The sequence below is a fragment of the Gadus macrocephalus genome, chromosome 12 (assembly GCF_031168955.1).
Source record: "Gadus macrocephalus chromosome 12, ASM3116895v1".
NCBI lineage: Eukaryota > Metazoa > Chordata > Actinopteri > Gadiformes > Gadidae > Gadus > Gadus macrocephalus.
Genome location: NC_082393.1, coordinates 13,798,348 through 13,813,179, shown reverse-complemented (window position 1 = coordinate 13,813,179; position 14,832 = coordinate 13,798,348). Strand labels below are relative to the sequence as shown.

The following is a 14,832-nucleotide window of genomic DNA, read 5'->3' as shown; positions in this document are numbered from 1 at the left end:
TGTAATTCAACGTAAACGTAAAGATGCGTGTCACAGTAAGGGACACGCATCTTTATTAAAATGTATCTTCAACAATCTCTTTGTTGATCAAGCTCAAAATGTCCTACCCTGTCAGATTGAGTTTGATTGTGATGAGTACACTAGGTATGCTACACCACTGTGTTTATGATACTTTGGATTACTTCTGTGCAAATTTAGCAAGAACAGCATGGTATATAGAACTGTTGATGAGAGAGAAATATATATATGCGTATGTATGTATGTGTGTGTATGCATTGACATTAAGCTTTTTAAGGTTGTTATGTTTAACTTGCACAATAGCAAAACATACTTGCCCAAAATGGAAAGGCCTATAAAGAAAATGTATAAAACCAACAAGTATTTTTTGAATTATAATAATTGTTTCAAATACAAAACTTAACAATTATGGCTGCAAAGCTCTCAAACGAGCTAGCCCAACAGAAGAAACACTAGGGCCTCAAAATGTATCAATCAAAATATTCATATAGGGCCTACAGCAATCAGAATGACTATTTTTTTTTGGTGAATATTTCAAACTATTAATTGTATCTCGATTCGCTATAATGCAAAATTATCAGCAAATAATCACCTGTGGTAGGTAACAGCTCACCATTGGCAACTAATACAGCAATCAGAAGGACAACATTTATTTATTTTCTATTGATTGGTGATTTCTTTCCTGAAACAATTCCATGTGAAGTCTGTGGGGTGTTATTTCTAGACGGTCCAGAAGAAACGGATGGCAGCCGGAACGTAGATTTAAGTGCTGTTCTCGCACAGATATCGATAGCATCATGTCGCTGTCATTTTTTTGTCCTTACCTGCCCTCAACATACTACACCCGTAATGTAGTCAAAACCGCCATCGGTTAACTTTTAACCGCTTTCAAGACAGACCCACAGAACTTCCTTTGCCTTTTTTGTTTCATATCCTGGCAACGTCTCATTTTCAGGTGTCCTCATTTATTTATTTCCGTTACATTTACCTGGCACTTGGACAGTTTTCGGAGTCTGAAGGAACATCATGAAAGTGACTTTTGATTTTTCTTCTATTCCATTTGTGGCGGTTGGTTATACGGAATTGACTGAACACAAATTATTGTTATGATTCTTATGCTGTAGGAGGACGTTTATTTTGTAGGCATAGTTAGTGTATTTGATAAAAGAAATCACTTGCCCGATTTGGCATCTATCTATGTATCACATTTAAGTGGCCCAATCGGAGTTCACCTGCCGTGGGCAAGCGTTAATGTCGAGGCCGGTTATTCGGTCTTGCTCTCGCTCTCTCTCTCAGGCCAAGAAGCTGACCGCCTGCGCCAGGAAAATGAACATAACTCTGAAGTTCCTCCCCGTGGCCTTCACGAAGAGCAGGGACAACTCAACTATGTTTTTGACCAAGTAAGAGCGACTAAATACAATGGTCTTCAGGTTTTAACTGCTACTTTTCATAATGCTCTTATGTTTTAGTTTTTTCACTTGCAAGGAGCTGACATGCGTGAGTAACATATAATGGGATTTTATAATTCAGTAAGAGCATTATCCAATATTGATTTGGACGCTGGAAAATGCTCAGTGTAAATTTTATGTATGCATTTTATAGGGCTGGCCCGAATTATTCGAATACTCGTTCGGAAAATTTGTATTTGAAGCTTAAATCATTATTCAGAGCTTTGTTTTTTTTTTTTCACGTACGTGACGTTACCAGAGCGAGGGAGGCAAACTATAAGCGACACCAAGCAGAGAAGCGAGAGAGGTGGAGGAAGAATAGATATCTTGTTTTCCCTTTACTTTATAACACATCAGCGGGATCTCAGGAGGAAAAGTAATGCTTAGTGAAATGCTGACCTTAGCTTAGTTGTTTGTTTACGTTCGCTGTACAGCGCCGCGCCAATCAACTGTGACTGGCTTGCTGCAGAGCGTGAGCGTCTTGGGAATACCCGGTCAATATAATGGATATGATATGGATACGTAAGACAATCAATATTCGGTATTTGTTATGGATTTATTGTACAAATTCCCTGAAAAGATGCACGTTCCAGGATGAATTGAAAAGCTCCCGTAAGGGCTGAGATGCTAGAGGACAGCTGATTTGGAACGGAACAGCTGTTCGCTTCCACAGGGAAAAACTAAGAAACTCCAACTTACTTAGGACTACTAATTAACGTTCAAAAGCTATTAAATCTTCAACTAAATATGCAGATACTGTCAAAATCGGTTCCAGGGAGTATATAGGGATTATTAACGTTGTTTTTGATGGTGTGTTTTTCTGGAACAAGTATTCGAATATTCACTTGGAAAAACCAACGAGTATTCGAAGCCTGAAAAATGGCATTCGGGCCTGCCCTAGCATTTCAGCGATCCGATTGCCCAACACCATTGTTCATGCCAGGTAAAAAGAGGTCATACTTGTTTAAGCATTTAGTATTACTTATGATTGTGTAAACCAGGGGTCGGCAACTGGCCCGCCAGACATAATATCTGGCCCGCCAGATTATTCAAAAGTTATATGAATATATTAGTTAATTGATTAATCGCATTAATGTCATAGTTAACTCGCGATTAATCGCAAATCTTTTTTCTATGCTAAATATTCCTTGATTTCTTTGTCCCATTAATTTTTCTAATTGTAATGCTCTTATCAACATGGAGAAGTGCATCGGCTAGCCTTGTGCAAATGTTTTTTTTATTGCTAATAACATTGGTATATACTGATCAAAACAGGACGATACAAAAAAAAATGCCTATAGTGCAATTAAACGATGAACATACAAACATACTGCCTTGAACATAGCAGTCAGGCTACTGCTTCTTTCTTTTGAGGCAAAGAAAAAAAAAATAATAATAACAAATTGCGTTAATCGAGCGATAAAAAAATTAACGCCGTTAAAATTGTTTGCGTTAACGCCGTGAATAACGCTTTTAACTGACAGCACTAGAATATATATATATATTTTTTTTAAGAATATCGAATATTGATATCTTTTAGCTTTAATGTAAAGTGCCGGATGCAGTGAACTTTTTTTACTTTCACAACCGTTTTTGAATTTAATTGTATCAAATCCTGCTACTACTCCCGGAAGGTTAGAGACACACTCGTCACGGTCACGCGTAAGCTGCGAGGGGCTGAGCGGGAGTTATTGGAAATTATGCAATATTAACTGAAACGGAACCACCCCCTTTATAGGCCTATATACAACAACCATGGCGACCCGACATTACGTCTTTTTGTGTGATACTGCACGTAGAGAAAGGCAGGAGCTGTTGACAAAAGTCTACAAAATATTTTAGCTACTACTTCCATGTCTGCAGCTCTTCCACAGATATCTCTTCCGCAGGCATTTTCCAGCCAGTCCTTCTGAACAAAAGTAGCCAGCTGTGGAACGAGATAACAAACATCGTCACTGTTTACCTTTGTAAGGACATGCTTCCCTTTCAAAATGTCGATGGAAAGGGCTTTAAAAAGATGGTCAAAACCCTCGATCCCAGGTACGCGTTACCTGCCCACACACACTTCAACCAAATTGAGATGCCCAAATTACAACCCTACTGTCTATGCCCCAAATCATACTGTGATATACATTTTAGTCCATACCTTACTACCCTACTCTGCGCTTCTCATTCAGCTGTCACTTCAGTTGTTTCCAACCATTTACAATTTTTTAAATGGTGTGCATGTTTACATTGTTTACTCAATTTACTCTTTTGAACTCTGTTCAAATCCCTTCACTTGTTTTAAGCCATTTAACTTTAATTTCTTTAAATCTTAAACTATGTGGCTGTAACGCAAGTGGTGTAGTGGTCCCTGGAGAAGTGGGTATACGCTAAATGTTTGCCCTTTTTTAAAGCAGCCCAGAAAAACGCCCTGTTTTAAAAACAGTGACATGTGAGACTACACTCCCAAAAATGCTTCAGTAGTATTTGTTCATTGTCACATAAATTCTGCTGCTTGATCACAGGGAGGAAGGATTATGAAACTAAACCAATACTGACCCACAGACTTGTGACAGACAACTATGCATTTTGAGTGAACTATTCCTTATTCCTGGAATGACACCTATTCTCTCACTTAGCAAGTCAGTAATTTATTTTGTAAACTGACTTTGAACAGCTGATTTGCAACACAGCATGCGCCAGAGTGGGCCACTATTATACAATTAACATGACTAGATCAGGAGCAGTTTGTAGGTATTACTGGTCACACAGGCAGCCTGCATGAATGTAAAATATAGATGAGGCAAACATGGTGTTTCAGTATTTTTTTTAACATTTATTTAAATAAAATACTTCAGGGGCCGTATTCACAAAGCATTTTATCTTACCGCTAGGAGTGCTCCTAACTCGCGCTAAAACATTTTACGTAGGAGTTTTTTCTTAAAAGTTATTCACAAAGCCGCTGAGACCTACTCTTACTAAGGATAAATCACAAAGAGTGAACTAAGAGTGACGCGCCGTTGCTATGGATTACGTCAATTCTCGTGCACGAGTTTAGAAGCAGTCAGTTCGGTGATTGGTTCAGACGAGCCCACTGAATAACCGAAAAACAAGGAAATAGCCTAGGCTAGAAATGAATTCCTATTAAGTAGTTATAGTGCAGTTAGCAGAAAAAACAATGACAATTTTGTGCAGACCACGATTATGACGTTGTAGCCTGCACGTTCAAGAGAGAGAAAGCAAACAATAAAAATACGTAAAATTTAAAAGAAAATAAATGTTATGAACTACACAAGTGTTGACTGATTTGTGCCGAGGTGTTTACCTAAAATGTGTTTTCAAAGTGATCCCTAAATGCCGGCCAAATTCATTGTCATGTTGATCGCCATCATCATCATCATCATCGTCTGGCTGTGGAATGTTCCTCCGCTTGCAGAGGTTGTGTAGAATGGCACATACAGTAATGACTGTGCTTGCCCTCTCTGGGGTGAGGCGTATTTCGCCGTGGAGGACATGAACCGACGTTTCATCTGCCCAATTCCTCTCTCCACAACATTTCGTGTATGTTTGTGTGCTCTAGCATATATGGAAGAAATCAGTAAACAATAATAAATATGGATTCAACAAATAAAAGGCGTCAAAGAGCCAATACGATGTGTTTTACACGTAGGACTAAGCGTAATATGCGTAATCACTTACATGTTATACTTTAACTGCGCTCCCGGTTGTGGATTGAGGGTGTCTAGAGCCACGTCTTGCATGGATAGTCACTGTCTCCCAGCAAGTGACACCCAACTGGTACATCTCAAAAAGCATGGGTAGCTGAAGATCCAGGCCACTTTGCAACAACATCCAGGCTATGTTAAAATTTGCATCAAAAACAACCTGCGTGTTGATGGAATGCACTTTCCTCCTATTGACGAACACGTCCTCGTCTTTTGATGGCGCAATTATTTTTATGTGCGTCCCGTCAATAGCACCGACCACACCGGGCATACCTGCAATTGCCATGAAGTTGGCTTTGATCCTGTGTAATTGTTGAATGTCCAAAGGAAAGTTTATGGCACGGCTGACTGATGGTTGCGATATTTTTAAATCGTCGGCATTGCAAAGTTGCATTGCACCTGTTGCTAAATAACGTAGTATGGCCAAACATTTTATTTCGGGACTAATCGGATTATTCCTGTTAGTCGGGGATGTTATTGCATTGCGATTAACTCCACAACAAGTTTAATACCCTAACATTTCGTCTCGCAGGCATTTACGATTCTTTGTGAATAGGTCTTAGTGAGTTAGGAGTCCTCTTGAGGACTTTTAAGCTCTCCTAGACTTAGGTGCTACTTTTAGGCCTAAAATACTTTGTGAATTGCTCTTAGTGAAAAGAGTTAGGAGTCCTAAATTTAAGAGTGACACGCCCATTATTTTTAGGAGTTACTCCTAAATTCGCCAGTTAGGACCTACTTTTAGCCCTAAAATCCTTTGTGAATACGGCCCCAGATCTGAATTTGACAATGCATCCTTGTTCATATTTCACCTTAGATTATAAAAAACGCACATCATTCTCTTCCACATAAATCATCTCGTTAGATATATAAAATATCGATATATAAATATCATATGATGATTGAACATCATTCAAATTATTCAACAATCGAATCAGTAAAGGCAGCGAGTATTAGCCAATAAGAGGCAGAGTAGCGTGGGTCATGGCGCACAGAGCTTTTGGCCGTGATATTATGTATACACAATTATATTATATTATATACTATTATATATAGAGCTCCGGGAGTCGCAAACGGCAACATTCATTTTCTCCTCCATGCTGCAGCATGCACTGCACTGAGTTTGACGGTTGAACGTGGCCACGCTGTTGAACGCTGATTGGCTGTCATCGTGCGAAATTCGTGTCAAAGTTGAAATATTTCAACTCGAGCGAATTTGTCGCTGCACAAATCCTCGTGAACGCGCTCGCCTGTGCACGGCGAAAGTGTGGCGCGACAAATCAAAACTTGTCGCCGGTTTTCTCTCGCAAAAAATTCGCCCGATAAGCGTCTCTACGTTCACTTGTATGGGATCTTGTCGCCCCGTCGCGTTTGGTGTGAACGCAAAAAAGTGGGCCATTTGGCTTGCAGATACTACTGAATGGTGCGCATCTGGGGGGATTTAGAAGTGGGTATACGCAATGATGACTGAAAAATAAGTGGGTATACCCGCGTATACCCTGGACTACACCAGTGCTGGAACGATACACCAACTCACGATTCGGTTTGTATCACGATTTTTTTTTACCACGATTTCATCAACACTTGTATAACAATTAACTTAATGTAACATTTATTAACAAATAATTTGGAACACTGAACAGATTTGAACAGAAAGAATACTCTTAAAGTATAGCTAAATTAATTAATAAATAACCAAAGATTGTAGTTGCAGGTAGGCAAAAACCCTCAACTATCGTTAGTTTGGTTGGTTTAGTCAAATATCCTATTAGCGCTTTATTATTAGATAAACAACTCAGTTAAACCAGATCCGTTCAATAGTTATGCGCTACTCTGCTCTAAGCAACGGAGCATGCGGCTTGAAGCCGGTGCTCATAAACATAACTAAAAACAAACAACCCTAGTTTCTTCCCAAAATAATAATAATAATATCAAAAAAACAATCATATTATAACTTAACCAACCAGTCTACGGATTTTTGTTAAGAAAGATGAGCATGTTGACATGCTCTGGGGTCAGACGCGACCGCAGCCTGGTGACCGTCAGTCCAGCCGCCGAAAACACCCGCTCTGAGGGGACCGACGTTGCCGTGATGCACAAATACCTCTGTGCTAACTTGGCAAGGCGGGGGAACAACTTTCCACAATCCAGGGGCTCAGAAAGTTCTTTATTTCTGCTTCGATGCTAACCTCGCCTTGAGTGGTAGGCCTATAGTGCTCCCCAAGAAGTCATTTTTTATATCATAATGGTCCTACACCAGACTTCGCCGTGGCCTTGTCCGCTTCATGATTACATCGCCGTGTTCCAATATCCATACTATCCGTACTTACTAGTCTAAGTTTGAGTACGTAGGGCGTTCCGATTCAGATCGGGCGAAAATAAGTGTACTCAAAACGGTCAAATTGCGAAGTGTGTGGCGATGTACACTTTTCGTACTCAACGGCAGCCATCTTAGCTACGTAGCGGAAGAGGGCGGAGCCAGGCTGAGCCATAGTCGGCGCATTTTCCACATAGCCTGCATTAATAGTCATTTTGTAGTTTTTATAGCTGCTAGGCGTAAAGGGTTCACCGTTCAAAGCGGGATGTTTATTGAGGGGTAGGAGCCGCAAATTTAAATATTGCCCCCCTGTGGTAAAATGTTTAATTGCACACTGCATTAGTTTAATCGATGAAAAATGTACGTAATCGACGAAATTCTTAACGATCAATTAGTCGTGTGTGTGTGTGTGTGTGTGTGTGTGTGTGTGTGTGTGTGTGTGTGTGTGTGTGTGTGTGTGTGTGTGTGTGTGTGTGTGTGTGTGTGTGTGTGTGTGTGTGTGTGTGTGTGTGTGTGTGTGTGTGTGTGTGTGTGTGTGTGTGTGTGTGTGTGTCGCGAGCGGTAGCGTGTGAAGAAGCAAACGAGTCCGGTAGAATAAAGTAGCCATCCTGTCAATAATCGGTGGCCGCTTCATTCCGACCTATAAGCAGACAAACTGCCGGTCAAATCACACAAAACAATAGAGACGGGGATCACACAGGCAATTTTTTTCGTGCTTGGCCAACTCTGGATAAATGTCGTTCATATGAGGACTTCGACGGCTGTGGAGAAATGCAATCCTCCGTAGCCACGGAGAGCTGTCATCACAGAGGGGGCATCTCGTCGCATACTTGCGGCATCGATTAGAGGGGGCGGTGTCAGCAGACTATTATTTAGACAAATTATTAGCAAATTTCAATCTGACAATTTGACCGGAGGGTTAGAAAGGGCGACTCTCAGAAATCGCGACTCTCAAAGCCACGAACCTGTCTCGCGATGTGAGAAGGCGATCTGCCTTCTCACATCACGAGACGGGTTCGTGGCTTTGAGTCGCGATTTCGGTTTCAAGACGCGTATCGTTACAGCCCTAAGCTTTATTAAAACATATTTTCAAACTCACCTTGCACTACAGCACTCACTGTATTTTCTGCCGGAAATGAATTTTTTAGTTGTAATTCATATGCATCTGTGCATGAGTTTAGATGGCAGGGTGTGGCATGTTTTTTCTATCTACTCTTACCTAGTCTTAATTCATTGCGTGAACCCTGATGCCTTCTCTGAATGGAAGAATAAACCTTTACCACAGATGTGGTGTATATACAGGTTAGGGATGGGCATAATTAATCGATGCTCGATAATTGATCGTTAAGAAATGCGTCGATCAATTTATATTGTTATCGTTCAAAAGGACGTTGTGTTGCATACTGTGAGTCTTGAAGCATTTAATTGAATATAACCCTGCCGACTGGTGGAAAGTGAATGGAAGAAGGTTCCCCAGGCTGTCAAAGTTAGCGCGACAATACCTCTGCATCCCCGCAACTTCGGTCCCGTCAGAGCGGGTGTTTTCTGCTGCAGGACTGACAGTTACAAGGCTGCGTTCGCGTCTGACCCCCGAGCATGTTAACATGCTTATATTCCTAAACAAAAATATGTAGGCTGGAGTTACTGTATGCTATGGACAGTAGGGACAGTCACCACCGTATGTGAGTCGCTCTTTTCTTTCTTAATGTGTTGACTCTCGCTCCGCTTGGTGCCTCTTGGAGTCGTTACATTTTGCCAAAACTGATATTTTAGCAACAAGTCCAGCCTTATATATGTTCAATAAGGTATTGCTTTTAGATAGACTAGTTCATGCAATTGTTTGTAAATGGGTGGCTCATCTTTTTGTTGCGAGCCTTTTCCGCGCGCCGGCTGCAGGCATTATATGTCGGCCTTTCCCCCCCCTTTTTTTTCATAAGTTATACAGTTTAATGCCCACTTTTAGCCTACTGCCTTTGTTTGATTATTGTTGTCCGATAAGTTCGCTACTTATTGTAATTGGAATAGGCTACAGATTTAGTCTTGTTGAATCGTTTCCAAACCTTTAAGAGCGCCTGTAGGCGCATTGTTCGGACTTTACGAGCGCCGCATAGGCCTATAACCTATAATGGCTGTATTTATTATTTTAAAACTGTTAAACAGTTGTAGGTCTTCAAGTTAACTGTATTGTATTAATTTTGGCCCATACATTATTGTTGGAATAAAGATTTCATTGATAAAAACATTAGAAAAAAAACATAGAAAAAAGTTAATGATTAATCGATAATTGATCGATAACTCTAGCGATGCTCGATCAAGAAAATTTCTTCAAATGCCCATCCCTAATACAGGTTGTTTCTTTGTTGCGTATTTAGGTTTAGAACTGATTTTCAACTACAACATTGTTGAAAATCAGAACTGCCATTTGTTGAAGACTTTTACATTTCTGCCAGCTGATTCTATGTTGCAAAGCCCTCTGCTCTACTTCCACTACCCTCCTTTCCATTCTCGTCTGTTCATCTCAAGTGGTGCCTTGGCAATATTATGTAAGACTGCAATAGTCCCCACCCAACTACTGCATTAAATGATCAAGGAGTGTGATGTTTTCATTGCAAAGATCGTTCCAATCTGATAGTTGGATCAACAAGCATATTTGTTACGCATCCAATCCCCTATGTTCGATGTAGGGAATCTCCATGTCCTATTTTGCCTTTGATTGATGGTTCCCTCATTGCTTTATCAAATCTGTCGCCTGCTTAGTCTGGAAAAGTCTGGCTATGGACGTTCTGTAGAATTTTTGACCCTGTAACCAAACTACAAGAAGAAGAAAAAAAAAATGTGCGCACTCATAATGTAACTTGAAGGGCTTCCGTGATCTGGCCTTCACTAAACAAATGTATTCATTTTCCATCTATTATGCCGCTTTTCCACCGCACACGTAGCTCGACTCGACACGACTCGACACGACTCGACACGGTAGCAGCACGGGTCGTTTTCCACCGCAAATAGTACCTCCTGGACGTGGGCGGGGTCGGCTGCGCGAAAGGGCCGTGACGTATTTTATTTTTTTAACACCTACGCAACCCACACATGGACAGAACCCACATAACAACAATGGAGGACATCGATGCGATGGTATTCGTGTTCGTATTATTAGCTGGCATGTTGAAGTTGAAGAAGTGGAATATGTTGGCTGCGGCGCTGCTATGGCTGTTACCAGCATGGTTGCCATGTTGCTCTCGTGACTTCGTCACACTCTCTGGCCAATCAGTGGTCCGCCGTCTGCCGACGTCACCTTTTAGCATCGGCTCAGCTCGCTTGGAACCTAGAGGGAGGCGGTACTAAAAAAAGCAGCCACTTCAGATACCATGTTTTCACGGTGGAAACGCCAAAAATGCGAGCTGAGTCGAGTCGAGCTGGTACCATGCAGTGGAAAAGCGGCATAAGTCAAATAAATAAGGAAAGAAATCTAATTTGTTCGAGCATTTTAGAAGGATAAACCAATCAGTATGCTTAATTGAAACAAGTTGAAACAAAACCATCCTTTTTGACAAGAATATGAATGAACAGTATTGCATACTTAAGGCACAAACTGAAATTAGATTCAAGTCAATTTAAGGCACGAACTGAATAGATTCAAGTAACTGAAGCAAAACAGCAAAGTACTGGTGGGCTTGGATATCACCAGAACTCCACTTGCAGCGTATGGGCCTGCCTCGCATTACGCATGATGCGCATATAACAGAACATCAACAACAATATATTATGTGTAAGACGGAAATACAGTGTCTAAAACATTTCCAGTTAACATAACGCATAAGACCACCTACTGCATCACTCATTCTTGTTAAAAAAATGAGCATATCAATGTGCTCTGGATAGGGGGGTGCGGAGGCGATTTACAATCAAGCCTGCCGTGGAAAAAACTGCTGGAACGGAGGCTGCTGGTATAGCCATGTATTCCAAGTATTATATGGCATTAGTATACACGTGTAATGAACAACATGTAATTAATATAGCCAATGAATAATATTGAATTAAGTTCAGCCAAAAATGTTAAAAAAATCTGCTACAGCTAAAGTCGAATACCCACGTAATTTTGAATATTTGAATTACCGTGCCCATCCCTAGTTTGAGTTAATAAACTTTTATTTATGAAGATTTTTCACATTCAACATAGAGGGCAAAATGGCAATAACAGTAAAAGTACAAATAGAAAACAAACATGAGGTCATGGGATCAATTCAACTAACTTTATTTTTCCCATGAGGTGACTTCATTTGTGGTCAGGCACTTGCAAACAAGACATACTTAAACAAGTAGTTTGTCGTCATGTACGAGAATAAATAAATTCTTAAAAGCTAAAAAGAAAACTGGGTGGAGGTGTGGGTAGGGAGAATAGATTGTTAGTTGGGGGAAGGTGAATAGGTTGAAGTCTGGAGGGATGAGTTGGGATGGGGGGGCTTATTGTTTATTCAATAGCCTGATGGATGCTGGAAGAAAGGTGGACATGGCTCGTTTTGGGGCAGGGAATGAAGTCTCCTTCCTGAAGGTAGCAGATGGTAATGGTTGAGGTTATGGGTGGGGTCCAATTAGGGCTGGGTGATATGGACCAAAAGTCATATCTCGATATCTTCAAGCAGAATATCGATATAAGATACTGTAAATATCGATATTTGTGGATGGGGGGGGGGGGGGGCGTCGTCGCGCTCACGCGCTCTGGGCACTGCGTGCCGATTTAGCGTAACTATTCCTACCGTTCGGAATTGAATACAGTTTGATTGTTGAATAAACCGTGGACCAGACACTGCCTCCGCCTCGTATTTGAGAACATTATAATATATAATATCATAGCCAAAAGCTGTGTGCGCCTCCCGAGATATTATGAATCGTAAAGACTGCGTGGGGGGTGGGGGCGTGGCTAGGTTACTTGTTTATATTTTATGTTTGGGTCTCGCGGAGTGAGAAACCTTGAAGTTAGTAACTGTGGCGTTACCGTTACTACTATACCTACCTACCGTTTGGATTTACCATTATTCCTACCGTTCAGAATTGAATATACCGTATTGGTCCGAATATAAGACGACCCTGATTATAAGACGACCCCCTGTTTTTCAACACAAACATTTAAAAAAAAAGATTTGCAGACTAGATTTGCCGAACAAAGAACTTTATTTTAAAATAACAATATTAAAAACACAGTGAATTAAACACAAAGGGCAAAATATGTACAGTATGATTCAAAATCACGGAAATATCAAGCAATAATAAAGCAACATTGTGAACATTTTTAAATAACAGAGAAAATACAGGCCACACATTTAACTAAACTTAACAAAAATTCCCCAAACTTCTCTTCGATGTCTCCCTATCCCTCACATACGTCCTCTGCCCCGCTGTGTTCGCTCTCGCTGTCATCGCTCCCCAGCTGCTCCGCTTCCACCGGCTCCTCCCAAAGCACGTCATCCTCGCTGCCGTCCAATGCATTTGAGATGCAACATTTTTTAAAGCCATCGATGATGCTCTGTGAGGGAACAGCATCCCATGCATGCAGGATCCATTCACACAGTAGACGGACTGACGGCTTCTGTATTTTCCCGGTCGGTGTGAGTGCGTGGTTGCCAGACAGGAGCCACTCTGTATATTTTTTTCGCAGGTTATCCTTGAAAGGCTTGTTCACAACTACGTCCAACACCTGTAGCTGGCTTGTCATTCCCCCTGGTATGATCACAAGATCCCCGTTCATTGCTCGCACCTGACTTTTCACGGGCTTAGTCAGATGTCCGCGGAACGCATCCGGAACGAGCATGTTCCTCCTCTTCCTCAGTCCCCCGTAGCGTGCGCCCCACACAACCTTTAGCCAGTCCACTACAAGCCCCGACTCCATCCAGCCCTTCTCCTGAGCGCGCACAATAATGCCAGCTGGCATTGGGTCCTTTGGCACTGTCTTACGCTTAAGAATGACATACGGGGGGAGTTTGCTGCCATCAGCGAGACATGTCAACATGACAGTGACGCGGCTCTTCTCGTTGCCCGTTGATTTCACCAACACAGACTTTTCTCCCTTTCTATTTACAGTCACCGAAGTTGGCATGTCGAAATAAACGGGTGTCTGATCAGCATTGCCGATCTGATCCAGCGGGTAGGAGTGCTTCTTCCTCAGGTTGATAACCAAGCGCTGAAACGAAAGCAGCTTCTCTTCGAAGTCTGACGGCAGGCGTTGGGCCAAACTCGTTCTCCGTCTAAGTGACAGTCCATTACGCCGCATCATCCTACGACACCAGCCGAGGCTGGCTTTAAATCCAGTGATGTTGAGCTCTCTGGCGATTTCCAGGGCCTTAAGCTGGATGACAGCTCTGGTAATGGGCATTCCCTCACTTCTTTTTTCCCTGACATATTCAAAAACCCTCCGGTCAACCTCAATGAAACGACCACTTTGAGGACCACGGAAGGATTTTCGCTGACTGTTAGCATCTTTTAGACGTTGTTTTTCTGCTCGCCATCTTCGTACATTACACTCAGTGACCCCGAATTTCTTGGCAGCTTGGCAGTTGTTGGATGACTGCCTTATTGACAACCATTATTTTGAAATTGGCATCATAGCTCCTCCGCTGTTGTTTATTGACCTGGCCCACTTTTGAGCCACTTGTCTCTAAATGGTCAGCCTGTCTTTCCATCTTTAAACACCGGTAACGGTCTAGTTGTTAAGGACGCCTCTTCCCTCCGTCCGGAACGAATTTTTGGTGCCATCTGTGCCCGCGAATGTGTATTGACATTTAAAGGGAGCGCCGAAGAAGAGAAACTGCGCTCTGAATACTAGACCCCGAATATAAGACGACCCGACTTTTTTGGACCTATTTCGAGGGGAAAAAAGGCCGTCTTATATTCGGACCAATACGGTAGTTTGATGGTTGAATAAACCGTGGACTAGACACTGCCTCCGCCTCGTATTTGAGAACATTATAATATCACGGCCAAAAGCTGTGTGCGCCTCCAGAATATTATGCACAGAATTGAATCGCGACATGGAGCGACACCCGACGGAGCTGAGCTCCGGCGGGTGCCTGGGAGTCCGCAATGATTTTGGGAAAATTGCTGTGGCCTACTGCCTTATCGGAATACAAAATAATTGTCAAAAAATGCAAGGTTTTTACAAGTTTCACTGTGCACAGTTGTTTGATGCTGTTTAATTGAATTAAATGTAACTTAAAACAAACACAGAAATCTCTGAAATGTAAACAAATGTTTAAATTAGGCCCCATTCTTAAGAAAAATAACAGGTTATTGGATAACAAAAACAGAACAATATACATAGTGCATCTCTGGAAAGTGCAACTGTCATTAA

General features: G+C 41.6%; 1 protein-coding gene across 1 annotated transcript in view; it reads left to right on the top strand.

The window, feature by feature from the left end:
• The window catches only part of znhit6 (zinc finger HIT-type containing 6), a 139,647-nt gene that overhangs the window by 10,833 nt on the left and 113,982 nt on the right, over positions 1-14,832 (top strand). Inside the window, exon 5 of the mRNA XM_060066919.1 lies at positions 1,315-1,418. Coding sequence (XP_059922902.1) covers positions 1,315-1,418 — 104 coding nt within the window. The remainder of the gene's footprint in view (positions 1-1,314; positions 1,419-14,832) is intronic.